Source organism: Podarcis erhardii, assembly GCF_964252035.2.
Source record: "Podarcis erhardii genome assembly, chromosome: 15".
Taxonomy (NCBI): domain Eukaryota; kingdom Metazoa; phylum Chordata; class Lepidosauria; order Squamata; family Lacertidae; genus Podarcis; species Podarcis erhardii.
Window position 1 is genome coordinate 17,194,017 of NC_138505.1, and position 23,939 is coordinate 17,217,955.

The following is a 23,939-nucleotide window of genomic DNA, read 5'->3' on the forward strand; positions in this document are numbered from 1 at the left end:
CCCTAAGGTGAGGAACAAAGGCAGGAAGAGCTGGTTTGGGCAGTGATGGGAGCCTTCTGGCAACAAGACAGAAACATAGAGGGAGCCAAAATGGGTGGAGATGGGGTAGCAGTTATGCAGTCCTGAAATGCTGCAAACTCTGCCCACTGCTAGCAGGTACCTCCCTGGCAGATTACCTCACTGTGCTGTAGCTCTCACAGAAAATAGGCTCCCTGTTCCAACCTCAAGGGAGAGGCCAAGTAACATTTATTGTAAGGCACAAATATTTTTGTGTAAATTTCAATTTCTATGCCAGGGCAAGATTATTCCTTACCATTCCTAACTTTGACAGCCATCTAGATTTTGCCCGTTTTAGAATGACGCCCAGGGAAGGCAGCAGAGCATTGTTCTAGCCCAACTATTTGGGATAATTTCTATCCTAAGAACTAGGCCAGAATGCTCAGCCTCCTTCGGCATACATTTAAAACAGGCAACTGTAAAGGTCACATTCTGTTGGAAGGGGCTACGTGCCAAGAGTGGTTGGAGTCAGTAGCAGTGCTGGATTGCTCTCTTCCTACCTGGATGAGTTTGGGGAAAGAACTGTGCCCCATCATGAGGCTGAGAATCACAACTCCTGACTTTCGCCATCACTTCAGCAACCTCAGGTAGATACTAAACTCTTCATACACTTCCTTGTGGGATCAAGACACAAATTGGATTCCCACACCCCTTTCCCCGAAACAGCTCACCCCAATTAATTTTCAAGCAACACTGAATAGTTAACACAGCTGATTTTTATTGATTTAAAAACTTTGCAATGATTTTTGGTTCTTGCCAATAAACCGAGTAGCATAAAAATTATAGCAGGGATCAAACACTGGAGAGAAATCACAAAAATAATAGGCCTAATAACATCTTTTTTCTTCAGAATTGACAGGTAAATCTCAGTCTAACTTGAGCTCAAACAAAGGGAGTAGGGGAACTTCCATTATTGTTAGCAGGCAGGTCTGGTTCTGGAGTTGGGTGGCCTAACAGTGAGGGGGCTTGCAATTAAAGCCACGTAAAAAACGACCTACATGGAGCATCGAATTAGAACATTTGATGTTTCTCAACCCTCTCCCTGGAGGAAAAAAGATTCAGTTACATTAAAAGGCAGTCATGGCTCCCCCCCCACCCCACCCCAGTGTTGGGAGCAATAGCCCCCAGCAGCCCATGTAGATGCTGGAAGGTTTATAAGAAGTGGGTGCTGAGAGAGACGGGGAGGAACAATCTCTATTCAACTACAAAAGCCCTAACAGCATCCACCAGGCTTTGGCCAACATCATTCACAAGAAAGCATCACACCATTCCTTCAGGCAGCCATAACAGTCTCTGGATTGCTTGGCATTGGCACCGCACGTGTCCTTCAACCACTCGCGGAAGAGGTCCTCGTCCTTCTTCAGCACTAAGAACTGTCCCAGAACCACGTATGCCTGTGTTCAAGAAAGCGTGGGGGGGGGGAAGCACACAGAGGATTAGCAACTTCGGTAAAAAAAAAGAGAGAGGCTACCTATATCAGACCCCTTTGGGAATGAAAATTCCAGAATACCCTTCCGCGACCAGGTGCCCTCCAGAGGTTTTGGACTACAGCTGCCTCAGTTTGATGGGAGTTGTAACCCAAACTATCTTGAGGGCTCAGGGTTGTGAAACGCTGTTCTAGAAGCACAGAAAATCTGGGAACACAGAAGTTATCCTTTCAGTGCAGCAGTTTGAGTTTTGGACTCGAGACTTGGGTTCAAGTCCTCATAGATAAACAACTACCTGACATTCAGAAGACATCTTAAGGCAGCCCTGTTCAGGGAAGTTTTTAACGTATGACATATTAGTGTATTTTTGGTTTTTGTGGAAGCCGCCCAGAGTGGCTGGGGAAACCCAGCCAGATGGGCGGGGTACAAATAATAAATAATAATAATATTATTATTATTACTCACTCTACCACAAAGACTAATTGGACGCAGGCCTACTGAGATTCAAAATGACTGCTGCATTGCATAGGCCCTGAAGCAGTCATCAAAATGGAGCGTGTCTCTCCTGATCTTGTAGTCCTGCGGGTACTCCTAGTACCTCTGAAGTGAACCCCCCCACTGCAGAGGCTTGTCTGGAGGCTAGAAAGCATCACTCTGCCCAAGTTCATTTCCTACACCATAAACTTATTTTGCTTTCAGACCCAATGGCCCAGAAGATACCTTGTCAAAGCCTTTGTCTTCCAGCTTCCTGCCAAGTACATCTCCAATGCCAGCTAAAGTACCAACAGACTTGTCCCCCATGGGCTCAGCCACGAAGTCCCGATGCTTCTGACTGGTGGTCATGTTGCCTGCAGCTCTGCCTGCAAAAGGACTCAAGAGATCAGTGAGGTGTCAGAACTAAAGGGTGGGTAGCATCACCAGGCAGTTGAGAAAACCCACAGGATGCTAGAACTGCACATGCTTCTTGGCCAACTGTTATACAGCTTATTTGTTTACTATTCCAGGGAGGAAGAAACAGAGTGAGCCATGTCAATGGTGGCATTAGGAGTGTATACTCCCCTGCCTGGTTGGCCAAAAAGCTGAAAGCCTGCAGTGAATTAGCCAATAATTCTCCAGCATTAGGTAGCTTTCTTTAGAATGCCCATGGATGTTACCACCATACCTTAGATGCAGAGGCACAGAACAGAACATTTTCCACTTGTAAAACATGCATGTAAATGAGGAACTGTAGCATAAATTAAATGTGTACATTTTGCTAATTTATGTGTTTGGCAACACTTAGTGTTTATTTTGATACTGTGGTAAAAAAATTTTTTACTGAGATTTGTTGTCCAAGTTTTTTACTGAGATTTGTTGTCCAAGATGTATTTAAAGATAGTGACCTGGCTCAAATGCCATGTTAAATCTTAGTTTAAATGTGAATAAGGCTTTTCACCCATCCCCTATGCAGGTGGCACACACAAACATATCAGAGTATGGCTTGTTGTGTTGTGAGAACTCAGTGCATGACTTGTTCCTTTCAAACAAACAATGCACACCCAAGTCAGAAACAAGCCAAGAACCATAGCTTGTTTGATGTTTGCCTGAATAAATAAAATGCAAACCAGACTTCTATATGTTTCAAATGTAAATGAGCCAATATATAAACTGGGCAGTTTTTAAGCTGTAATTAACTTTTTTGAGATTACACGCAAATATATATAAAATTCAGCTCGCTGTGTGTGCAAGGACTGGTACATAAGCTTATGTTAATGTGTTATGTACATATCTTAAGGCAAATATCAAGTAAAAATAATTTACAGCTAAAGCTTTGAGCACAGATTAATACTTTATTATGTACATTTTGATCAGGAAATTAAATTTAAATAAAAATAAATAAATCATTTCCTTCCAGCTATTGAGCAATTTATTTGGAAGCACTCATGCAGTGCTTTTATGTTAATTTTTAGGGTTTGGTTACCAAAGTGAGCCATACATACTAGATCAGATCCCAATTGGTTACAGAAGCAGAAAATGTTTATTCAAAAGTTTTCAGAGCACACCACTGCTCAGATTGTACACAGAATGTGGGCGGGTGTTTTTGCAAAGAACCATTTGTAAAATAAAGCATAGTCAGCAGCGCTGTTACTATTTCTAACACAAGTATCAGAGGCAATGCACCACTTCTCAACCATAGTTGCACCTGAGACTGCAAAAACAAGATCTCATTGCTCCTACTAGCTGTATCCAGTTTAGGAGAGATGGGGAAGAGGCCAAAAGGTATAGTTTGACAGGACAGTTCTAGAGTTCACACTTGGAAAGTGGGAGGGGGCTCAGTTAGGGCCATTACAGCTTTCAGAACAGCTGCTGCAATCTTTGGAAGTTTCCGATTCCAACAGCAGCCAGCCAGAGGGTGGCGGTTGCTACTGTTCCCTAGGTTCACACAGTCTCCGATTGATGACTGCAATAATGACATAGCCTCCTGGTAAGGGAATACAGCCAGGGAAGCAGCAAGAGGTGTTACTTGACACAGCTAAATAAGGCAAAGCGGTACTGAAGGGCAGGCAGCTAAATAAGGTAATAGCGCCACCTACCAGAGAGTGAATTGAAGAACACTCAGTGGAATGAGGTGGGGCTTGGTCTCCTTTGATTCCTCACTGGCACCTGGGGCTAACTGGAACAGCAGAACCATCACCAGCCAGGGCAGAAGGTGGCTTAGGGGGTTCCTTTGTTGCAGCACTACCAGGATGACACAGAAGGACCTATGTTGGGCTGCTCTTCAGGAGAGAAACCAGCCTAGGATGCAGGAGATCCAAGCACTTTCACATTCTACCTCACCTCCACAGAATCCTCTTGGTTCTATTGCTGGTGGAAGGAACACCAGAGGTAGCCACTCACTCATTCAGGTGAATGCTAGTCTTCTGCTGCAGTCAAGAAAGCTAGTACAGTGGTACCTCCGGTTACAAATGCTTTGGGTTACAAACACTTCAGGTTACAAACTCCGCTAATCTGGAAGTAGTACCTCGGGTTGAGAACTTTGCCCCAGAATGAGAACGGAAATTGCACACCCATGTGTGCGGCGGCAGCAGCAGAAGGTCCCATTAGCGAAAGCACGCCTCAGGTTAAGAGCGGTTTCGGGTTAAGAACAGACCTCCAGAACGAATTAAGTTCGTAACCCGAGGTACCACTGTAGTGCTCCTCTCCTGACCTAGGCATGGAGAATAATTGGTCCTCCAGATGTTAAGGCTTCCAACTCCACCAGCCTCAGATAGCATGGCCGGTAGGTAAGGATGATGAGAGTTGTAGCTCAACAACTTCTGAGGGACTGTTGGCTACCTATACCTGTCCTAACCCCTCCTCTCTCTCCAGCATTAGGTTGCTTTGGTTCACTGAGGCTGGAATCCTAATGCCAAAGTTCTTACTTCATCTTCCAAATAATAGTAAAAAAGGCTATTTGTTAGCATTACAGGTTTAGGATGAAAATAAACCCACCTACTAAGGTCAGAGCTCTGAGTCAGCACTCAATATCAGACTGTTTGCTGCTTCAGAGCAGAGACTCCAAAGCTAAATTTATGTGAGAAAACCAATCAACAAATGTGAGTACAGATTATTATTGTTGTTAAATCAAATTTCTATACCGCCCTTCATCTGAAGATCACAGGGCAGTTTACAATACAATACCAAAAAAATAATATTACAATTGTGGGGAGGGCAGGTGGTGGGAACATTTGGGTGAGGGGTGAAGAGCCAAGTCAAGCAGCCTGCTTGGGAAGAGTGTAGGTGCCTGCACCACTTTGCCTCACCTTCTCCTCCCACCTTCCTGATTTTACTAGCAACAATCCCCATGGAAAAAGTCTACCACACCCAAACGCTCCCTTGCAAAATACTTGGGGAAGATGAGGCAACCTAAGCCAGAGATGGGAAGGTTGAAACAAGACACAATGAGTTAAGGAAAATCTCAGGTAGCTCAGCCCAGATGAACTGATGGGCACTACCTCACAAGTCTTAAGTGTCTTTCTATCCCCAACAGCAACTAAGGCAGAACAAAGACAAATCTCATTCAAGCCAGTAGTTTCTTTGGGAGGGCTTCAAACAATGTTACATTGTTATGTCTTAATATTACGTCCCAAAACATTTGGAAATGTTCCAACAAATCATTTCCAAGTACTGTAAGGCTTTCAGTGTTAAGCCCCATTAATCCATTTATCTGGGTGTAAGCTCAATTGAACTCCTATTGACTTACTTCTGAGTGCCATAGGATTCACTGTTCACTGGGACTCGTTCCTTTTTTAAAAAAACTGCTTAAGAATGCAGTGAACTAGGATTTAGCGTTCAGACCACTAACTACACTCAGGACTGAGTTGTGAATGTGCTTGGTTGAACTTTCTCCCCAATCAGATATTTCCTGATTATTCATGGAGAAAATGGGAGATATATTTAGATACCATAAAAAGTCAACACGCTGCACTTTGGTACTTCCCAAATTGTATTTGGTAACTACGACAAAAGCCAAATCAAAACAAAACAAATTCCTTCCAGTAGCACCTTAAAGACCAACTAAGTCAGTTCTTGGTATGAGCTTTTGTGTGCATGTACACTTCTTCAGATACACGTGTGCATGCACACGAAAGCTCATACCAAGAACTGACTTAGTTGGTCTTTAAGGTGCTAATGGAAGGAATTTGTTTTGTTTTGACTATGGCAGACCAACACGGCTACCTATCTGTAACCAAAAGCCAAATCAGTTCCCCATAATCTGAGGGATTGCGTAATCCCCTCTTTGCCCATTTTAACATTTCTCTCCCCCAAAACCCACATTGCTTATCCATCTGGGGCAAACCCGGCCCCTCTTTTTTTAAAATCAGTACCTGCTTTGACCTCTTCACTTGGGAGTTATTGGAGCAGGAATCCCCCTTCTGGAAGAGAACATTAAAACAAACATCTTGGGGGAGTGATTTTCAAACTTTTTTAAAAAAATTTTTTAAAAACAAACTTCCCTTCAGCTGTTTTACTGCAATTCCTTCTGTTAATCTTGGAGTCTTTCTCTCTCTGTGTGAAACCGCCCTTAAGCAAAAAGGAGAGGCCTAAAACGAATAAGCCAAGCAACATCCCTGAAAGGTAGGCCGACACCATGATGAAAAAGATTAATACATGGAGAGGACGGTGGGAGGAGAGAGAAGCTCAAACTGCTCAGCATGAAGTTCCTGGTGTGCAATGTTTGTGGATTAAAGAGGCTCCATTAATACGCCTCAAGTGAAGAGGGCGGGTGGAGGGAAAGGCGGCGGCGGCGGCGGCGCCTCATGGCCAGTCGTTTATGGTTCTTATCACCACCCAGGCAGTCGCCAGCCTCCCACAAAGCTGAGGGGCTTCACCCGCCCCCCTCACCGCCGGTAGCCCCTGGCCACCCCCGCTCCCTTTCCCGCCCTCCGAGCCGCTCACCTGCTCTCTCGCCTCAACCGTCGCTCCCGCGCTCCCCTGGGTACCACTTCCGGGTAACACAGGAAAGCTGGGCGTGAGGAGCGCGGCCTAGAGGGCGCTCTAGGCTTCCTACGTTTGCCCAGAGAAGTCCAGAGCTAAGCTCATAGAGATTCGATGGAGACGATCTTTCTATGGTCGGAGCGCCATAAAAACAGGACGGCTGCGGCACTCTAGGTTTCTCGGCGGTTTCTCTATGGAGGAGGGAGGCTCTTGTTATTGGGAGAACCGAAAAGGCGGGATAATTTGAGGAACGCGCGAAAAGAGGGCGGAGGGGGAATAATTACGCATTTGCTGCCATTTTATAATCACCCTACACACACACACTACAATATCTGAAGAAGTGTGCATGCACACGAAAGCTCATACCAATAACTAACTTAGTTGGTCTCTAAGGTGCTACTGGAAGGAAATATTATATTATATTATATTATATTATATTATATTATATTATATTATATTATATTATATTATATTATATTATATTATATTATATTATATTATATTATATTATATTATATTAATTACCTACCTGTAACAAGAACTGAAGTATCTTGAAAGAGTCCATCAACGGTGTCTCCGAGAAATTTTACACATCACTTGGGAAGACAGGCGAGCTAATGCCAGTGTATTGGAAGAAACAAAGATCACCAGTGCCGTAGCAATGATTCTTCAACATCAACTTCACTGGACTGGTCCTGTTGTTTGGATGCCTGATTATCGTCTTCCAAAGCAATTACTCTATTCCCAACTAAAGAATGGAAAGCGAAATACTGGTGGACAACATAAGTCTCTCAAGGCAAATCTAGAAAAATGTAGTACTGTGTAAACACTGACAATTGGGAAACACTGGGCTGTGAGCGCTCCAATTGGAGAACAGCCTTTACCAAAGGTGTCATGGACTTTGAAGACGCTTGAACTCAGGACGAAAGGGAGAAATGTTCTAAGAGGAAGGTATGTTTGGCAAACCCTCACCATGATCAACTCCTGCCTGGAAACCTATGTCCCCGCTGTGGAAGGGCATGTGGATCTAGAATTTGCCTCCACAGTCACTTACGGACACACTGTTAAGACCATGTTCATGGAAGACTTGGCCACAAGTGATTTCCAAAAAGAAGAAGAACATACACATACACACTGCACACACACACACACACACACACACACACAAACAATAAAATAATAATTATAATTATACCCCACCCGTTTGGCTGGATTTGTATTTTTTTTTGCCCAGATCAGAAAAAAATTCACAAATTTATAGCAAATTTATAAAGCACATTGCTTTTTTGCTGCCAAACTATAAATTTGTGAATTTTTTTTCTGAGCAAAAAATTTAAGAAGCAAAAGAAGTTAAAAATCCCCCCCCAAAAAATATGTTTGGTCCCAGGCCACAGAGAGGTTAGGCTGGCCTCAACTAGAGCCAGGGCTTTTTCGGCTGTGGCTCCAATCTGGTGGAACGCTCTGTCACAAGAGACTAGGGCCCTGCGGGACTTGACATCTTTCTGCAGGGCCTGCAAGACGGAGCTGTTTTGCCAGGCCTTTGGTCGGGGTTCAGTCTGACTCCCTCTCCCTTTTCATAAGAACTTGCATGAAAGTGGCCTCCCAATTTTTCTCACAGCCCATATAAGTTCAGCACAAACAGTTGGGCCTGGTGAGCATTTAAGGTCCCCAACCCTAATCTGTGGGTTGCCATCTGATTGGATTTTATTCTGATCCTGATCTGATTTGAGGATGTATTTTAATTGATTGTCTGATTTTATGTTAATGTATTATACATTTGATGTTAGCCACTCTGAGCCTGGCTTTGGCTGGGGAGGGCGGGATATAAATAAAATTTATTATTATTATTGTTGTTGTTGTTGTTGCTGGGGAGGGCGGGATATAAATAAAATTTGTTGTTGTTGTTGTTGTTGTTGTTGTTGTTGAATTTATATCAGGCCCCTCCTTCTGGAGTTGCCCAGCACGGCAAACTTCTACATAATTTAAAAACGAGCAAAGGGAGAAAAAAAATAATGTAAATAATAATTGCAATTAAACCATCTAAAAGCAGTTACAGTTAAAAATATTCTAAAAGCATTGTTCCATCCAGTGTCCTGAGTAGTGTTCTTCAGCTAACAGTAAGTAAATAAAAAGAAGGGGGAAATACAGTGTGTATAGACAATTTAAAATAAAGAAATAAACCAAGACTATTACAGGAAAGACAGGCAAATGTCCAGAAAAGCTCACCTAACTGTGAGCCAGAAATATTCCCATTTCTCCCCCATATTAAATATACTCTGCTTCTGCTATACTTATTTCAGAAAGGCTCAGCAATGGGGGCTGTGGGTGTGTTTGTCCCCCAGGGGGAGCTGCACCATCAGGAATGAATGACCTACCCATGATGGGTCCCCATGACCCATCTGTCTATCTCTGGAGTTGGCAGGACAGGAAGAGTGTGAAGGTCATGGCTGCCCAGCACCTTCTTTCAAATCCAGGATGCACTGCAAAGCCACTAAATGTCTCAATTTGCTCCGAGGCAAATCTGGCCTGTGCCCTTAAGCACCTATGGAAAATTTGGCATTTTGTGTCTTCAGAATATAAATTTTCAGGATTCACCAGTGATATGAGCTGATGAGTGTGCTTTGGGGGGGGGGTTGGGTCTTGTGGGCCTAACTGAACCCCCAGTTGGCCAAGACCGGCCCGAGGGCTGCATGTTCTCCTGCTGTAGTCAATAAGTGCAATTGCCAATGAGGTTGGCACTGCCAGGCACATGCCCATGGGCACGGCAGGGGCCTCCTAGTTAATCCCCGGAGCCTTCTTGACCTGTTGCTGCCCATCGCTGTTGCTGCCACCTGTTCACTTGCCCTCTCCAGGGGAGCAAGCCATAAAAGGAGCCACCAGCAGCTCACTCGTTATCCTCTAGTGGATTCGGCCTAGAGGCAAAGCAGGGCAAGTGAATGGGCAGTTGTGACAGTGTCAAGGTGGAAGGGGTGTCCTCCGGCAGTACTGCGAGAGCATCTTGTCCTCGGCCGGCTCAAAACCTAGATCCAGCCTGGATTGCTGCTCCATTGAATGCCGAGGGCTTCAAGGAGAAGGAAAATGGCTTCACTTCAACAAATGTTTCGAAGTTCCTGCTCAGATTGGACCACTTTGGCAAGGAGTGGCTCGGTTTGGGAGGCCGCTCCCATGCCCCATTGTGCTGACAAGGAGTCCTTAATTCGGGGTTTCGGTTGCACAAAGCTCCTACTTGCTTTCCACACAAACCTTTTAATTTCTTACCACAAAGGAATTTGCAGCTCCAGGGCAACGGCAAAGCTTTAAAAGTGGAAGGAAACCGAAAAACACATACACAAATGTTGCCTTGTACTGACTCAACTGCATCGAGCATATGAAGAGCTTGCTGGATCAGGCCAATTGCCCATCTAGGCCAGCATCTTATTCTCACAGTGGTTGACATGCCTGTGGGGAACCTGCAAGCAGCACCTGAGCACAAGAGCTCTCTTCCCGCTCTTATGATACCCAGTGTACACCATGGAGTTCCTTGGAGGAAAAGATGGGATGTAATTGCAGTAAAATAAATACTGGAGGTGAGGACAAGTGAGTAATGGTGATTAAAGCCCAATGTCAATGTTTTTCTTCCTGGGCACAGCAGTGCAGGATAAAGAGAGACTGAAATACAGACAAATGCCCTTAACTTACAGCTCAATTAAAATGAGGGTTGTGCTGGCTGGGGCTGCTGGGAATTGAGGACCAAGGCACCCAATTGGGGAAGGCTGAAGCAAAGATTTAAAAAACCCTGGAATTTTTGGATTTATCTACCTTAGCCACTAGTCAACACTCCCTCAGATTCCGCCCTCCTTTCCCCTAAGAATCCAGGAGTTGTCAGGGCTCAACCTGAGGTCTCTCCTCAGAGGGAGGAGCAGGACCCTCCGGCAGATCCCCACAGGGTCAGTGATCCCCGAGGGGCCAACAGATGATCCAGATCTCTCTGCTTGAGGACCAGCTCCAGCATCATGGGCTCCTGGCTGGCTCTCAGATCCCCTCCTCACAAAAAAAAACCCTACCCCAGAGCAGAGGGAATGGTGAGTCAGGCAGAAAGGTGAAGGTTGACTACTCAAGAGGAGGGGAAAGTGCACGGAAGCATCATAAGAACATATGAAGAGCCTGTTGGATTAGGCCAATGGCCTATCTAGGCCAGCATCCTGTTCTCACAGTGGTTGACATACCTGTGGGAAACCTGCAAGCAGCACCTGAGCACCTGAGCTGTCTCCCCACTCTTATGGTACCCAGTGACTGGCATTCAGAAGCACTGCTGCCTCTGACTTTGGAGGCAGAGCATAACCACCATGGCTCGTAGCCATTGATAGCCTTCTCCATGAATTTGTCCCATCCTACTTTAAAGCCATCCAAGTTGCTGTGGGAATGAGTTCCACAGTCTGTGAGTTCCACAGTCTTAAGTACAGTGGTACCTCAGGTTACATACGCTTCAGGTTACAGAGTCTGCTAACCCAGAAATATTACCTCAGGTTAAGAACTTTGCTTCAGGATGAGAACAGAAATCGTGCGGCGGCAGCGGGAGGCCCCATTTGCTAAAGTGGTACCTCAAGTTAAGAACAGTTTCAGGTTAAGAACGGACCTCCGGAACGAATTAAGTACTTAACTCAAGGTACCACTGTATTGTGGCATTGGTGACTGGGACAAGCGTCCCCTGAAGTCTTTCAAGAGGCCCTGATCCTTGTTTTCACGAATGTTTAGGGAATGGCTGTGATTTTGGAGAAATTGCACTCTACATACGTTCAGAGGCTAACTCATTTTAATTATTCCATCTCACGTTCCAGGGCTGAGACCAGGGCTGGCATTGCCATCAAGTTCCAGGGCTAGACTCAGGCTTGGAGTGAAATGTCAGAGAAGTGTGTCAAGTACTTTAATAAAACTAATAATTAATCAACAACAATGGGAAATGCTTGTCTATAAAAATGAAGAGTGTCATTGAAGATCATTGCCAGGGAAGTTGGCGCTTTCTGCTCCTGGAATGTCTCAGGTGGGAGAATCGGCTGTGCTTATTCAGCAGTAAAATAATTGCACTCTGTGTACGGTCAGAGATGGTTAAAACTTAAAGAATATCAGACAGTGACTCTTGGTCTCTTACAGCTTTTTATCACCATGGTTCACCCACAAAATATGAGCAATTTTCTGGCATATAATTTGGGTTGTTTTCTACTTTGTGATTTTGGTATCTTTTAAAATAAATAACTTTTCCCTTCCCTCTCTTTTTTCTTTTTCTTTTTTTAAGCGAGTTGCATCTACATGACGGAGGAAGGAGCACAGAGGGAAGGCTAAACGTCTAATTTATTTTTAGCAGCCAATTGGAACTTTTTTCCCGAGATGAAGGAGGGAAAGGGAAAAAAAAATTGGTGGTGTACGAGAGAGGCCAGCAGAAGACAGTGTAACCTTTGAGGCTCTGCTGCTTCTGCAAACGCCACCACTCAGCTGCTGAGGCGAGGGTCCAAATGTCCAAACGGCCTCGGTTTTCTTTCGGGACGTCCTGCTACTAGTGCGGATTCTGACTGGAGTGATAATGATGGGGCCATACAGCTGCTCCTGCTACCTCTTCCTTCTCCTGCTACCAGGTACCCTTATTCCAGAATATTTAAGTCCATTTTAAAAGACGGAAAGGCTAGATGGCTGAAGAATTATCCTGAAGTTAGGAGAGAACTGGGGAATGGAAGGGGGGCAGCTCTATTAAGATACAGGTTTACTGGATGTCATTAAGGGCTCCTGAGTGGGAGGAAAGCAGAATTGACCCAAGGGGAGACCATGTCTCAATCATGCTGCAATGGACTGATTGTGCAACCAGCCATTCAAAATTCCTTGTGCCTTCCTTTGGCTTAGCCTCTCTGCAAATGATAGTTGTTGTTGTTGTTTTTAAATCTTTTTATTTTAAGCATTTCGTATTTTTTTAAAAAGCTGACTCATCAGCAAAAAACCGCTCTCTGAGTGGTTTACAAACCACTACAAAAGAGGTAGTCCTTGCCTTCAGGCTTAGAATCTGAAAGAGACACAGCACAAAAGGAAAATGGTTGGGAGGGAGGAGGTAATACACAAGCTTAGGTTCAAGTTGGAGGCAGTGGTGGCCACCAAGGTGAATGGCTTTAAAAGAAGACTGGACAAATTGATGAAGGACAAGGCTATCAATGGCTACTAGCCACAATGGCTACACTCTCTATGGTTGGAGGCAGTCATCTTCTGAATACCAGTTGCTGGAAGCCACAGAAGGGGAGAGGGTTCTTGTGCTTGGGTGCTGCTTGTGGGCTTCCCACAGACAGCTGTTGGTCTACTCTGTTGTTGCCAACCTAGCAGTTCGATAGCACACCAGTGCAAGTAGATAAATAGGTACCGCTGCAGCGGGAAGGTAAACGACGTAAATAGTACTTCGGGTTAAGAACTTTGCTTCAGGATGAGAACAGAAATCGTGCTCTGGCGGCAGCAGGAGGCCCTATTAGCTAAAGTGGTGCTTCAGGTTAAGAACAGGTTCAGGTTAAGAACGGACCTCCAGAACGAATTAAGTTCTTAACTCGAGGTACCACTGTATTGAAGTGGTGGACAAGATCCAACATCACACCCTGGGATGTTACGGGGTCTCCCCTTCCTCTCTTCTCCTCTTCAGTGCCCACCCACCCAAATCTGCTCCAGAGTTCCCCTACCCTGTGGGCCAGATTTGGGGGAGGGGGCAGCGAAGCTGCCGAGGGGAGAGAAGGGGAACTCCTCTTTGACCAAGCAGGATGTCACAACTGGATAACCCCGAGAGATAAAGTCATGACAGCGGCGAGAACTTGTGTCATCTTAAAAAGTAACATATTAATTATGGCATAAGCTTTCACAGACTACTTCATCATGCATGAAGTGTTGTCCTGAGCTATAGGTATAAAGACACATCTTTTTTGGAGGGGAAGCAGGGATTGCAAACAGGTTGGAGGGAAATTAAATGTGGAAAACTATTACCTTGCTATACGTAAAAGTATATAGCAGTTTTCACCCACCTGGTGCCCTCCAGATGTTTTGGACTACAACTCACATCAGCTCCCACTAGCACAGCCATGCCGTAACCCAGCATGTTATGGTTTCAAAGTCCACAATAAAAAGTCACCAATTTAATCTTGGATTTACTCACACAGAGACCACAAAAAGTAACCTGGAGGGAATTTAACTAGGAATAGCTATTGGCCAGATAACATGAATGGCCAGCTCTCTCCCAGCTCTGAGTGGGAGACACCTTTTTTCTCTCTCTTTAAGAGGGGTCCTCGTTTCCTTCTCTCTGGGTATAATGAGAACTTCATCACTTCTGGTCACTTTTGCCTTCACTGCAGGGTTTCCCCGGCAATGTAAGCTCTGCAAGACCTGAGCATGATCAGTTAAAACAGCTTCTCATGAAAATACACTTTGCTAAACCTCAGCTGCTGGATAGCAGAGATCTAGCATCTTGCAGATACCAGTTGGATTTGCAAAGCAGAATATAAAAATCAATCTTACACAGTGAAGCCAAGTTTTATTTACATTTAGAAATCAGGTCTGATTGGCAAAGCCGTCCACTGCCTTTTATGCATTGGGACCGAAAATAACTTTGTTCTATGTTTCCCCAAAACTACATTTCCAAGGGGCTGCTTGAGCCTTGGAGTCAGGAGGAATCACCCCAAATCTTTTCTGGGGCTTACATACATTGCACATCAATACTTTTGCACAACTTCTGTTCATTTCAGAGGGGCTTGTTCAGGAGAACTTTCTGAAGGTGGATTGTGTGGACCCCGGGGGGGTCAGATCCATCTCATTTCCCACTCTTCCACCCATTAATGGCACCCATAACATCTTACTGGGACAGATAGGTAGCCGTGTTGGTCTGCCATAGTCAAAACAAAATAAAAAAATTCCTTCCAGTAGCACCTTAAAGACCAACTAAGTTAGTTCTTGGTATGAGCTTTTGTGTGCATGCACACTTCTTCAGATACACTTCTGAAGAAGTGTGCATGCACATGAAAGCTCATACCAAGAACTAACTTAGTTGGTCTTTAAGGTGCTACTGGAAGGAATTTTTTTATTTTATCTTACTGGGAGTAAGAACTTGCTTTGTACTACATGGGAACAAAGGAAGCTGCCTGAAGTGCAGGTTGGTTCCCACGTTGCAAGATGCGGTGATAACAGCAAGAACCTTTTATTGAGCTACATGACTGGGAAACAGGGGCAAAGCAACTGCTTATATACATTTCTGAAAGCCTGGGCTACTCCCAACATGATTGGCTGTCTAAACTTCCAAGCTGCGAATACCGACTCAGAGTTCAAGGACCAATGGCAGAGGCCCAAATCCTGAAATGTTCTGTGATTGGACATCATGTATCGAATCAGAACACAGGAGCTCAGAATCCTTAGTCCAGACTCAAGCTCAGGCAAACACAGACCGCTGAATACACAACACTGCCTTTTCCCTAGCCAGACTACTGACCCATCTAGCCCAGTATTGTTGACACTGACTGGCAGCAGCTCTCCAGGCTATCAGGCAAGAGTCCTTCCCAACCTATACATTTAAAGCTATATCATGCCACTTTAAACAGTTACGGCTTCCACCCAAGAACCCTAGGAAGTGTAGTTTGTTCAGGGTACTGAGAGTTGTTAGGAGACACCCCCTCATTCCCCTCCTTCTTTGGATTCAGCACAGAGCAGGGCATGCCTCTGTTTCCCCAGCTTCCAGCCTCAGCCAATAATCCTAATCGTACTTCACCTGTAATTGTACTTCAGATTACAGGTGTGTGGGAACTCATGTGACTGGATGAAATTAAGCTTTTCAACAACTAGCATCGCAAGGCTAGACTCCCAGCGCCGCCGCCACCAAATAATATGCTGGTTTTCTGTGTAGGAGGATTTTTTCTGTATGTATTTGATTGCAGGAAGTGTTCCAGGTGAGACACAGGCAGGGCCACTTCAGCCACACTCATAAGAACGTAAGGAGGGGCAGCTGGATCAGGCCAAAGGTCCAGCATCCTGTTCTTCCAGTGACCAACCAGATACTCCAATGGGAAATCTGCGAGCAGGAGCCAAGCCCAAGAGCCCTCTCTTTTCCTGCGGTTTGCAGCAATTGATATTCAGAAGCATTGCTGCCTTCAGTGATGGAGGCAGAGCACAGCCATCGTGCCTAATAGCTATCGATAGCCCTTTCCTCCTCATTCTCCATCTCAAGGACATGATTCAAGCAAGTCTCCCACCCTCCTCTGGTCCCTACAATCTGTTTTTCCTCTTCCCCTCCCACGCCTTACTCTTTCTCTCTGTTGACTATTTCTGGACCACTCCCAGCTCTGGAGATGCTGCTAACCAGCTTATATTTTTATGAATGGATATTGCAGGCTTCTTGAGAGCCTTCCTTTTGCAGCACCCGTTGTGATTTAGCAGGCTTGTTTATGAAGCTTTCTACAAGCCAGGAAGGGTGGGGGAGGTAGCTTTGGTTCCCATTTATTCCACCAGATCATCTTGTTCTCCACTCCCCCATTCCCCCCCCCCAAAATCTATTGACAATGCTAAGGCTTTGAAAAACAGCAAGTCCTTGAAACGTTGCAAAGGATTCTGGGATTCTTCTCTCATATTGTACTTTGCCAGTGTTAAGTATTGCTAATCCGGGCCCTGCCTGAAAAGCTGGAGAGCTTCTGCCAGCCGGTGCTGACAATACTGGGCTAGATGGACCGAAGGTCTGAGTCAGTGTTATGCAGCTTCCTGCATTCCTGTGAAAGGTGGGGGGTTAAGTGTAGGAAAATAAATAAATTAAATCTGCCGGCCTCAAGTCTAAATAGAGAGCAGGATGAATAATGGACTTGACTCAAGTCTAATGTTGACAAACATTACACCCCCACGTCAGAGAATTTTGCTCACAGAAACAGAGAAATCAGTTGCATTAGAAAAAAAACCAAGATTTAATGGCTAGTAATGGCTATTAATGGCTAGTAGCCATTAATAGCCGCCGCCGCCGCCTCCTCCTCCATGAATTAGTCCAATCCTCTTCCAAAGCCATCTAAGTTGGTGGCCATCACTTCCTCCTGTGGGAGGGAGTTCCATAGTTTAACTGTGTGCTGCATGGAGAAGAACTTTTGTTTATTTGTTCCGAATCTTCTGAGATCCAGCTTCGTTGTATGTTCTTGACTCGTAGTGTAATTTTCTACTCACCTGTTATGTCACCTCACACTCGTGTTCTCACTAAAATTAAAAGCCCCCAAACACTGCAACCTTTCTTCACAAAGGGATTCGCTCCATCCCCTTTTCTGAACTTTTTCCAACTGTGCAATATCCTTTTTGAGGAGAGGTGACCAGAAGTGTCCACAGTATTCCAAAAGCAGTTGCACCAACAATGTAATGTGTTTGAACTGCCTATAACTGTTCCTTGGACTTCTTAGCTGCTGGAAGAACATAGGGATAGGTGAATCTGCAAATTTCGGTTTCTCATTTTTCCATTCTTAAATTCCGTTTTTCACATTTCCACATAAGTTTAGGGTGATCTAAAAAAGAAACACAAAGTCCTAATGAAAATTTAAGTGTGAATTTTCCCCAGTGTACACATTTGTATGCAATTTTACCTAATACACTCATATTTTTTTTGCAAAGCAACCCTCTATAATGTTTAATCTTTAGTATCTTATTTTCAGTACTATATGCCTACTTTTCTTTGCATTGCACATTACTTGGCATTGCAAAATTCAGAGCTGTCAGAATGAGTGTGGATTTCTCCAAATAAACATTTTTGTATGCACTTTAATGTTTTTGAAAGCAATTTCTCCTAATATGGTGCATTTTTTGTACGTTATTTTCACTAATATGTTCATTTTCATGCATACATACTTTTACCTAATACGTGCATTTTTTGCAAACATTCCTTTGTTGGAGAACTGCACTGCAAAATTCAGAGAAGTCGAATTTTGAAGGCCGGCTGTGTTTCGGTTTGTGCATTATTTAACAAAAATGTAAATTTGGTAAGTTTGGCTTTAAAGGTGAACTCAATAAAGATGTTGTGCCCCATCTCTATTTTTTTTTGTTTTTTTTTTAATAAATATTTATTAAAGTTTTTGAATACAATACATAAATAATAAACAACATTACTTATATCATGACATAGTTTCATCACTTCTTTGGACTCCCTCACGTCTCCCGCTCCCACTTACATCGTTATAAAATTTTTCCAAGCAAATTATCATCTTGTTTAGAACCTTATATCCGCTCATTTAAATAAAATCTAGCAGTTCTCCAAAAAATTTATATTTTCCTTAATCTCACTTATCGTCAAAATCAAATCTAATTCAGTGATGGACAATTATTTATGATCTAGCATCCTTCTTAACATTCAACCAAATTACAATATTTTTGTAGATAAATCTTAAATTTCTTCCAGTCTTCTTCAACCCTCTCTTCTCCCAGGTCTCGGATTCTGCCAGTCATCTCGGCCAATTGCATATAGTCCATCAGCTGCATCTGCCACTCTTCCAGTGTGGGTAGATCTTGAGTTTTCCAGTTCTTAGCGATGAGTATCCTTGCTGCTGTGCCCCATCTCTAGCCATAAGGATTCTTTCAATATTCCAAGACAAAGGCAAGACGGATTGGTTTGAATTCGCCCCCTTTAATTGGTGTTTCCTAAAATATGCTTGTGGGCTATGATTCCTTTGACATGCTTTTGCTACACCCACCACAGGAGAAAATAAGCAATTTTGACTGCTTATGTGAGATCTCTGGGAAGCAAGGAGGAGACCAAAAGTTTGGGATTTGTGAGGAGAAAGACCCTGGTACCTTTTTTTTTTAAAAAGGTATTTTAAATTGGCGAAAAGACAGCAATCTAACAAAAAAAAAGTCTAGCAGTATCCTTTTTCCAGTCTCTCTCTCTCTCTCTCTCTCTCTCTCTCTCTCTCTCTCTCTCTCACACACACACACACACACACACACACACACACATCACTAACATCAGGGATGGCAGTGGTGACAGCAAATTATGACTGCTCTGCCCTCCCACACCTCATCGCCATTCCACCCAGCATCTGCCACCTGAGGCAGATGCCTCACTCTGCCTAATTGTAGGGCCGGCGCTGAATCTATGCAAAGACCTATCCCTAGAGAGATGAATTAGGAATGGCTTCAGGACTCCACATTAGGAGCCTCCCAGACCCTGAGATTTCAGGGCCCAAACCTGAGATCTAGGGGCAGCACCTGGTGATGTCACAGGGCAGGCCCTGAAGACATAGGTCAATAGGGACGGCGGGGGAGGGAGCAAAGGAGGACCGACCTTCTACTCCCAGAGTGTCTATGCTACAATCTGCAGCCAGCTCCTGTTGGGCCGAAGCTTGCAAGCTGCACGCACGGTCTTCTTAATATATCTATTTATTAAATGCCCCCTCACCCACCTGGAGATTCGAGACCTCCACCTGCCACCTGGAGGGGACCAGGCACACCTGGAGATGTTCAGCTCAGACCTGGAGGCCTGGAACCCCTAAATTGGTATGAGAAACAATGTATCCAACATTACAGCAAAGTATAGGGCGCACACCTGAATTCTGGATAGCATCGTGTGAATGCAGGTTTTTTTAAAACACAGCAGTGGGAATGCAGTGAGTGTCCAAAGCGAATGCAAAAGTCTAGACTCTTAAGACTGTGCTCACATTCCCAGTAAAGGGCAGTGTTAGCAGAGCCTTAGACTTTTGGATTCCCTCCCCTCACCACCAGTAGTTGGACTACACCAGCCAGCCTGGTGCCCTCCAGATGTTTCGGACCACAACTCCAATCAGCCCCTGTTAAGAGTCCAAAACATCTGGCAAAGGCCAAACTACACGGTACAAACAGCAAGGTTAGCTTTTGAACTTGTAGTGGAGGTTTGCCGGGCACATTCTCCATAAGTAAGAAGCCGCAATTTATGATATGAGATATATATATTTCAGCTTCTACCAGTCCATGATTGCTTTGCTTGTTTCCGTTTGGCATTTGGAATCTGGGGCAGGGACAGACAGAGGTGCCATTGTGCGAGAGGCACGGACAGCGACACCCTTTCCATACACATCCACTTGCGAGCCAGGAAACGCTTTGCTCTTTTCTCCGGGGCTGAGCTGCCGTTGGGAGGGCAGGACTATTGCTGCTGACCTCCGTTTCTGGAAATCGTTCCCTCAGATACTGGCGATGATGACTTTGACACTACCTGCTTCTGTTTTTCTTCCTTCCTTGCTGACAAAAGCAAAACACTGGCACACTTATTTCCAACAAATAGATTTTGACAGCTTCCATGTTATCTTTTGCCCCAGGCAGAATGCTAGGGACATTAATACTCATTTTCATATGGAAAGCAATTTGTACAATTTGTATGAAGGCCCTCCAACAATCAGCTATCTATGTATTGTTGGCTAAGCCCAGGTTTCCAGCATGTAAGAGTGTGTTTCCTTTGCCACGGAGTAACTGCAGCAAATTGGAGAGCAGGATTACATTCATAAGATAGTATGGTTGCTCTGTAGGCTTCAGGTCATTTATTTATTTATTGGCAGTATTTATAGCTCACTCTTTATTGAATGTTTTCGATTCTGGAGCTGGGAACAAAGTAACAAAAATAAACAGAGGAAATCAATATACAAAAATTACAAAATCAAATACACAGGACCAATAAACAACATAACCATTCTATCATAAGGTAAACAAACAAAATTACTACAGCATAAATTAATACTTCCAATTTAACAAAATACTTCTACTAATAATAATAATGTCAGATAGTGATGTGCAGGTGGATTTGCAGGCCTCCAACATCTCCTTACCGGCAGAGATAGACATCATTCAGGGGTCTTCACCTCCATTTTACAAATTAAACCACTGCCTTTACCCTGATATCAGATGTGTGTAAAAGAGTGATCCATGGCTAGAGACAAGGGGGAAAGTGAGGCACTCTGCACACGATCAGGAACACTGCCATTTTTACTATTGTCTCAAATGCACCTGGGCTGCAGGGCTGAAAACAGATTCCCAGGCGCAGCTTAATCCTTCTTATAACGACTACCTGCCAGAGGAGAACAGAGAAGTCTTTCTGAGCCAGCCAGAAGGGTAAACAATGTTTTTGCAGGGCCAAGATAAACTCTCTGTCCAAATTTCAGATACAGGCCCACGTTTGCTCCTGGCCTTCCCTTCCCTCCAGAGTGCGTTCGCTGAGCGGATGTGGGATTGTGCCGGTAACTTGAAACGGACGAAATTTGTTGGGAACTTTGTGAAAGTTGGAATGGAATTTTGGCTCATAAGGCTGTGCCATGGCGGACTGCGGTGGGTGGGTTGCTGTTTTAGCAGCTGCAAGCATTAGATCGTTTTTCTTCTTCTTGAGCAAAGAAATCTCACCCCTCCTCAGCACATACATTCCCAACAACATGGCCGTAAGTTTAGGAGATGCAAAGCAGGCAGATGGCGGTAGAAGGTCTGTGTGAGAGAGTAGTTCCCAAACTGTTTTGAGCAACCCCCCCCCCCCCCTTGGTTCCACAAACTCGTGGACATTCAGTTAACGTCAGGGAATGGCCTGGATCTGAAGATTGGGGAATGCAGTTGCAGGCAGATCAATTCCTCTCAGAAGAGGAGGGGGAATACACACCCACACCCACACCCACACCCACACCTACCTCCAGCATTTTCAGAAGCAGAGAGAGAGGCATACATAGACACAGAAGCTGAACAGATTAGGGAGGAGTTACCCAGCTATGAGATAATGACAAGAGATCCAGAAGGGAGGGGGCAGCTGGGAGACACATCAACTGAGAGTGTGTGGAAACCCCCCTCCCCAGGGACTCAGAGGTCCAAACGCATCAGAGAACATAGGAGGCTGAGAAGGGGAGGAACTTCCCATTGGCGCGCTCCTTGCTGCGGAAGTCAGAAGGAGGATTCAGAGTAGGCAACTGATCTTGCGGAAGGTTTTCTGTTTGTGCTTGCAACATGATGCTGTAATAAAAGGACTATAAATCTATCAACAGCTCATTAATTCTTATCTGTGAGCTACCGAAGGGTGAGGGGAACTCCCACACTTGACAGTTAAGTGGAATGTTGGAAGATTAAGGCGGATAAAAGGAAGTCCTTCCACTGCGTGCAGTTAAACTATGGAATCTGCTCGCATAGGGGGTGGTGATGGGCTCCATCTTGGATAGGTTTAAGAGAAGATTGGACAAATTCATGGAAGAGAAGGCTATCAACAACAAATTCAAAACAGTAGCCATTAATTGCACATTTATTCAAAATCCAATTAAAACAATTTAGTTAAATAATTGAACAAAATTGATGATCCAGTGATATCAGTTTTTCAAAGTCTGATGATACCCTGCCAGCACCCTGCTTCCTCTTTGTGCTCCCCTAAATAATCCCACGGCCTCCCAGGGGATAGTACCACTCACCTTGGGAATAAATGGTGTGAGGCCATGAGCCAGAGTTCCTGTGATCGACAAGTTTCAGCCCACAAAGTTGTTTGTTTATGGACCGACTAATTTTTTTATAATTAGTACAGTGGTACCTCAGGTTAAGTACTTAATTCGTTCCGGAGGTCCGTACTTAACCTGAAACTGTTCTTAACCTGAAACACCACTTTAGCTAATGGAGCCTCCTGCTGCCGCCATGCTGCCGGAGCATGATTTCTGTTCTCATCCTGAAGCAAAGTTCTTAACCTGAAGCACTATTTCTGGGTTACCTGAAGCGTATGTAACCTGAAGCGTATGTAACCTGAGGTACCACTGTACAATTACTGCACATATGTCAAATAATAAGGAAAAAATAAGGCAGGTCCCTCCCGTGAGGAGCTCACAGTTTGAAATTTGATCACGAGAGAGGAAAATATATACTGTATCCTAAAAATGGTTTGGATCCTGTTTTCTGGAAATAATGCTTGCTTTCATATGGGGCTGTATCAAACCACCCCCAAATTAGTGGTTCATCCAGTTTTGGAGGTGCAATTTTGGAGAGGGATGGGGGTTGAAGAACACAATCACACCCCACTCAAAACTGCAGCCCCAAACAGTAACCAAAATTATGCTTCCAGGTCCACTACCTGCAAGAGATACCGTAGGTGAATTTAGAATAGCTATTTTCTTTCACTCTCCAAATCCCATGTTGTTCTTCCTTCCTGCATTTTAGGTGGGGTTGGTCTAGATGATCCTCGGGGTCCCCCAACTTTACCATTCTGTTATTCCAAGCAGTATCTGCTGGAAATATTTTGACCTGGTAGGGCTGCAATTTTTAACCCTGCTGTTTTCATCCCAGTAGGACTTGTAAAGCAGTTATTTAGCAAAGTGTGCCATTATACACATGCAGAGTGCTACTGTCTCCTCTTCTCTGAAAAAAACAACCCACCAGATTCTCTGCACATCTATGGACAGGGAAAGGGTCCATGCGCGAGGGCTCAAGTATGATTTTCAGACAAGATTGACTCCACAACTCTTATTCGGAAATTGAGCCTTATCAGATGACATGAGTTTCTGAATCCATGTATTCACCCGTTGCCAAAAACCCCCCAGAGATATAAATGCGAGGAAATTTTTATTCCCATTGCATGTAGACCCCCCCCCAAAAAAAAACCTCTGGGGGGAAATCAGTTTAACTATTCATTATCCAAAACATTTCTCTCTCCCCCCCCCCCCATTAAAAAACAAAGAATTCCAACCCAGGGGCTGGGGGAGATTTATTTCCTTTGAGCCAGGACACATTAGAGCATAGCAGAACATATTTGCAGTTCCTGACTCAGTCCTGAAAATGTGGCATAATAATCTTTGTTCATGTACAGGGTTCATAACGCCAGGTGATTTAATGATAAAAAAGGTATTTACTATAGAAAGAGACTCACAATTGCTTGCTTGTTCTCTCTCTCTCTCTCTCTCTCTCTCTCTCTCTCTCTCTCTCACACACACACACACACACACACACACACAACAAGTACAAAACTAAACCCTCCCCACTCCCCAGCTCCTCAAAATAGGATTGTTGTTTTTCTGGCTTTCAAGGAAACAACGC

The 23,939-nt window shown here is 44.4% G+C and overlaps 2 protein-coding genes across 3 annotated transcripts in view; one reads left to right on the top strand and one right to left on the bottom strand.

The window, feature by feature from the left end:
• Window positions 1-755: 755 nt before the first annotated feature.
• BANF1 (barrier to autointegration nuclear assembly factor 1) lies at window positions 756-7,056 on the bottom strand. 2 transcript variants are annotated; one of them, XM_081841676.1, is made up of 3 exons: window positions 6,903-7,056; window positions 2,205-2,344; window positions 756-1,451 (listed from the first exon to the last, which is right to left on the bottom strand). In XM_081841676.1, the coding sequence occupies exons 2-3, from the start codon at window positions 2,325-2,327 to the stop codon at window positions 1,305-1,307; spliced, it is 270 nt and encodes an 89-aa protein (XP_081697802.1). In that variant the 5' UTR covers window positions 2,328-2,344; window positions 6,903-7,056; the 3' UTR covers window positions 756-1,304. The 2 variants fall into 2 exon arrangements, with proteins under 2 accessions (XP_081697802.1, XP_081697803.1); XM_081841677.1 differs by lacking the exon at window positions 6,903-7,056 and adding an exon at window positions 4,058-4,192.
• A 5,299-nt stretch (window positions 7,057-12,355) lies between these two features.
• Window positions 12,356-23,939, top strand: part of ITGA10 (integrin subunit alpha 10) — a 55,134-nt gene continuing 43,550 nt past the window's right edge. Inside the window, exon 1 of the mRNA XM_081841667.1 lies at window positions 12,356-12,550. Coding sequence (XP_081697793.1) covers window positions 12,499-12,550 — 52 coding nt within the window. The 5' untranslated portion in view covers window positions 12,356-12,498. The remainder of the gene's footprint in view (window positions 12,551-23,939) is intronic.

What these genes read in the sequence shown, in the direction of transcription:
- BANF1 (XM_081841676.1), bottom strand. Translation starts at nt 2,327, where the DNA reads ATGACCACCAGTCAGAAGCATCGGGACTTCGTGGCTGAGCCCATGGGG. An exon ending in AAGACAAAGGCTTTGACAAG is followed by an intron (nt 1,452 to 2,204) that starts GTATCTTCTGGG and finishes TCTTGAACACAG; the next exon opens with GCATACGTGGTTCTGGGACA.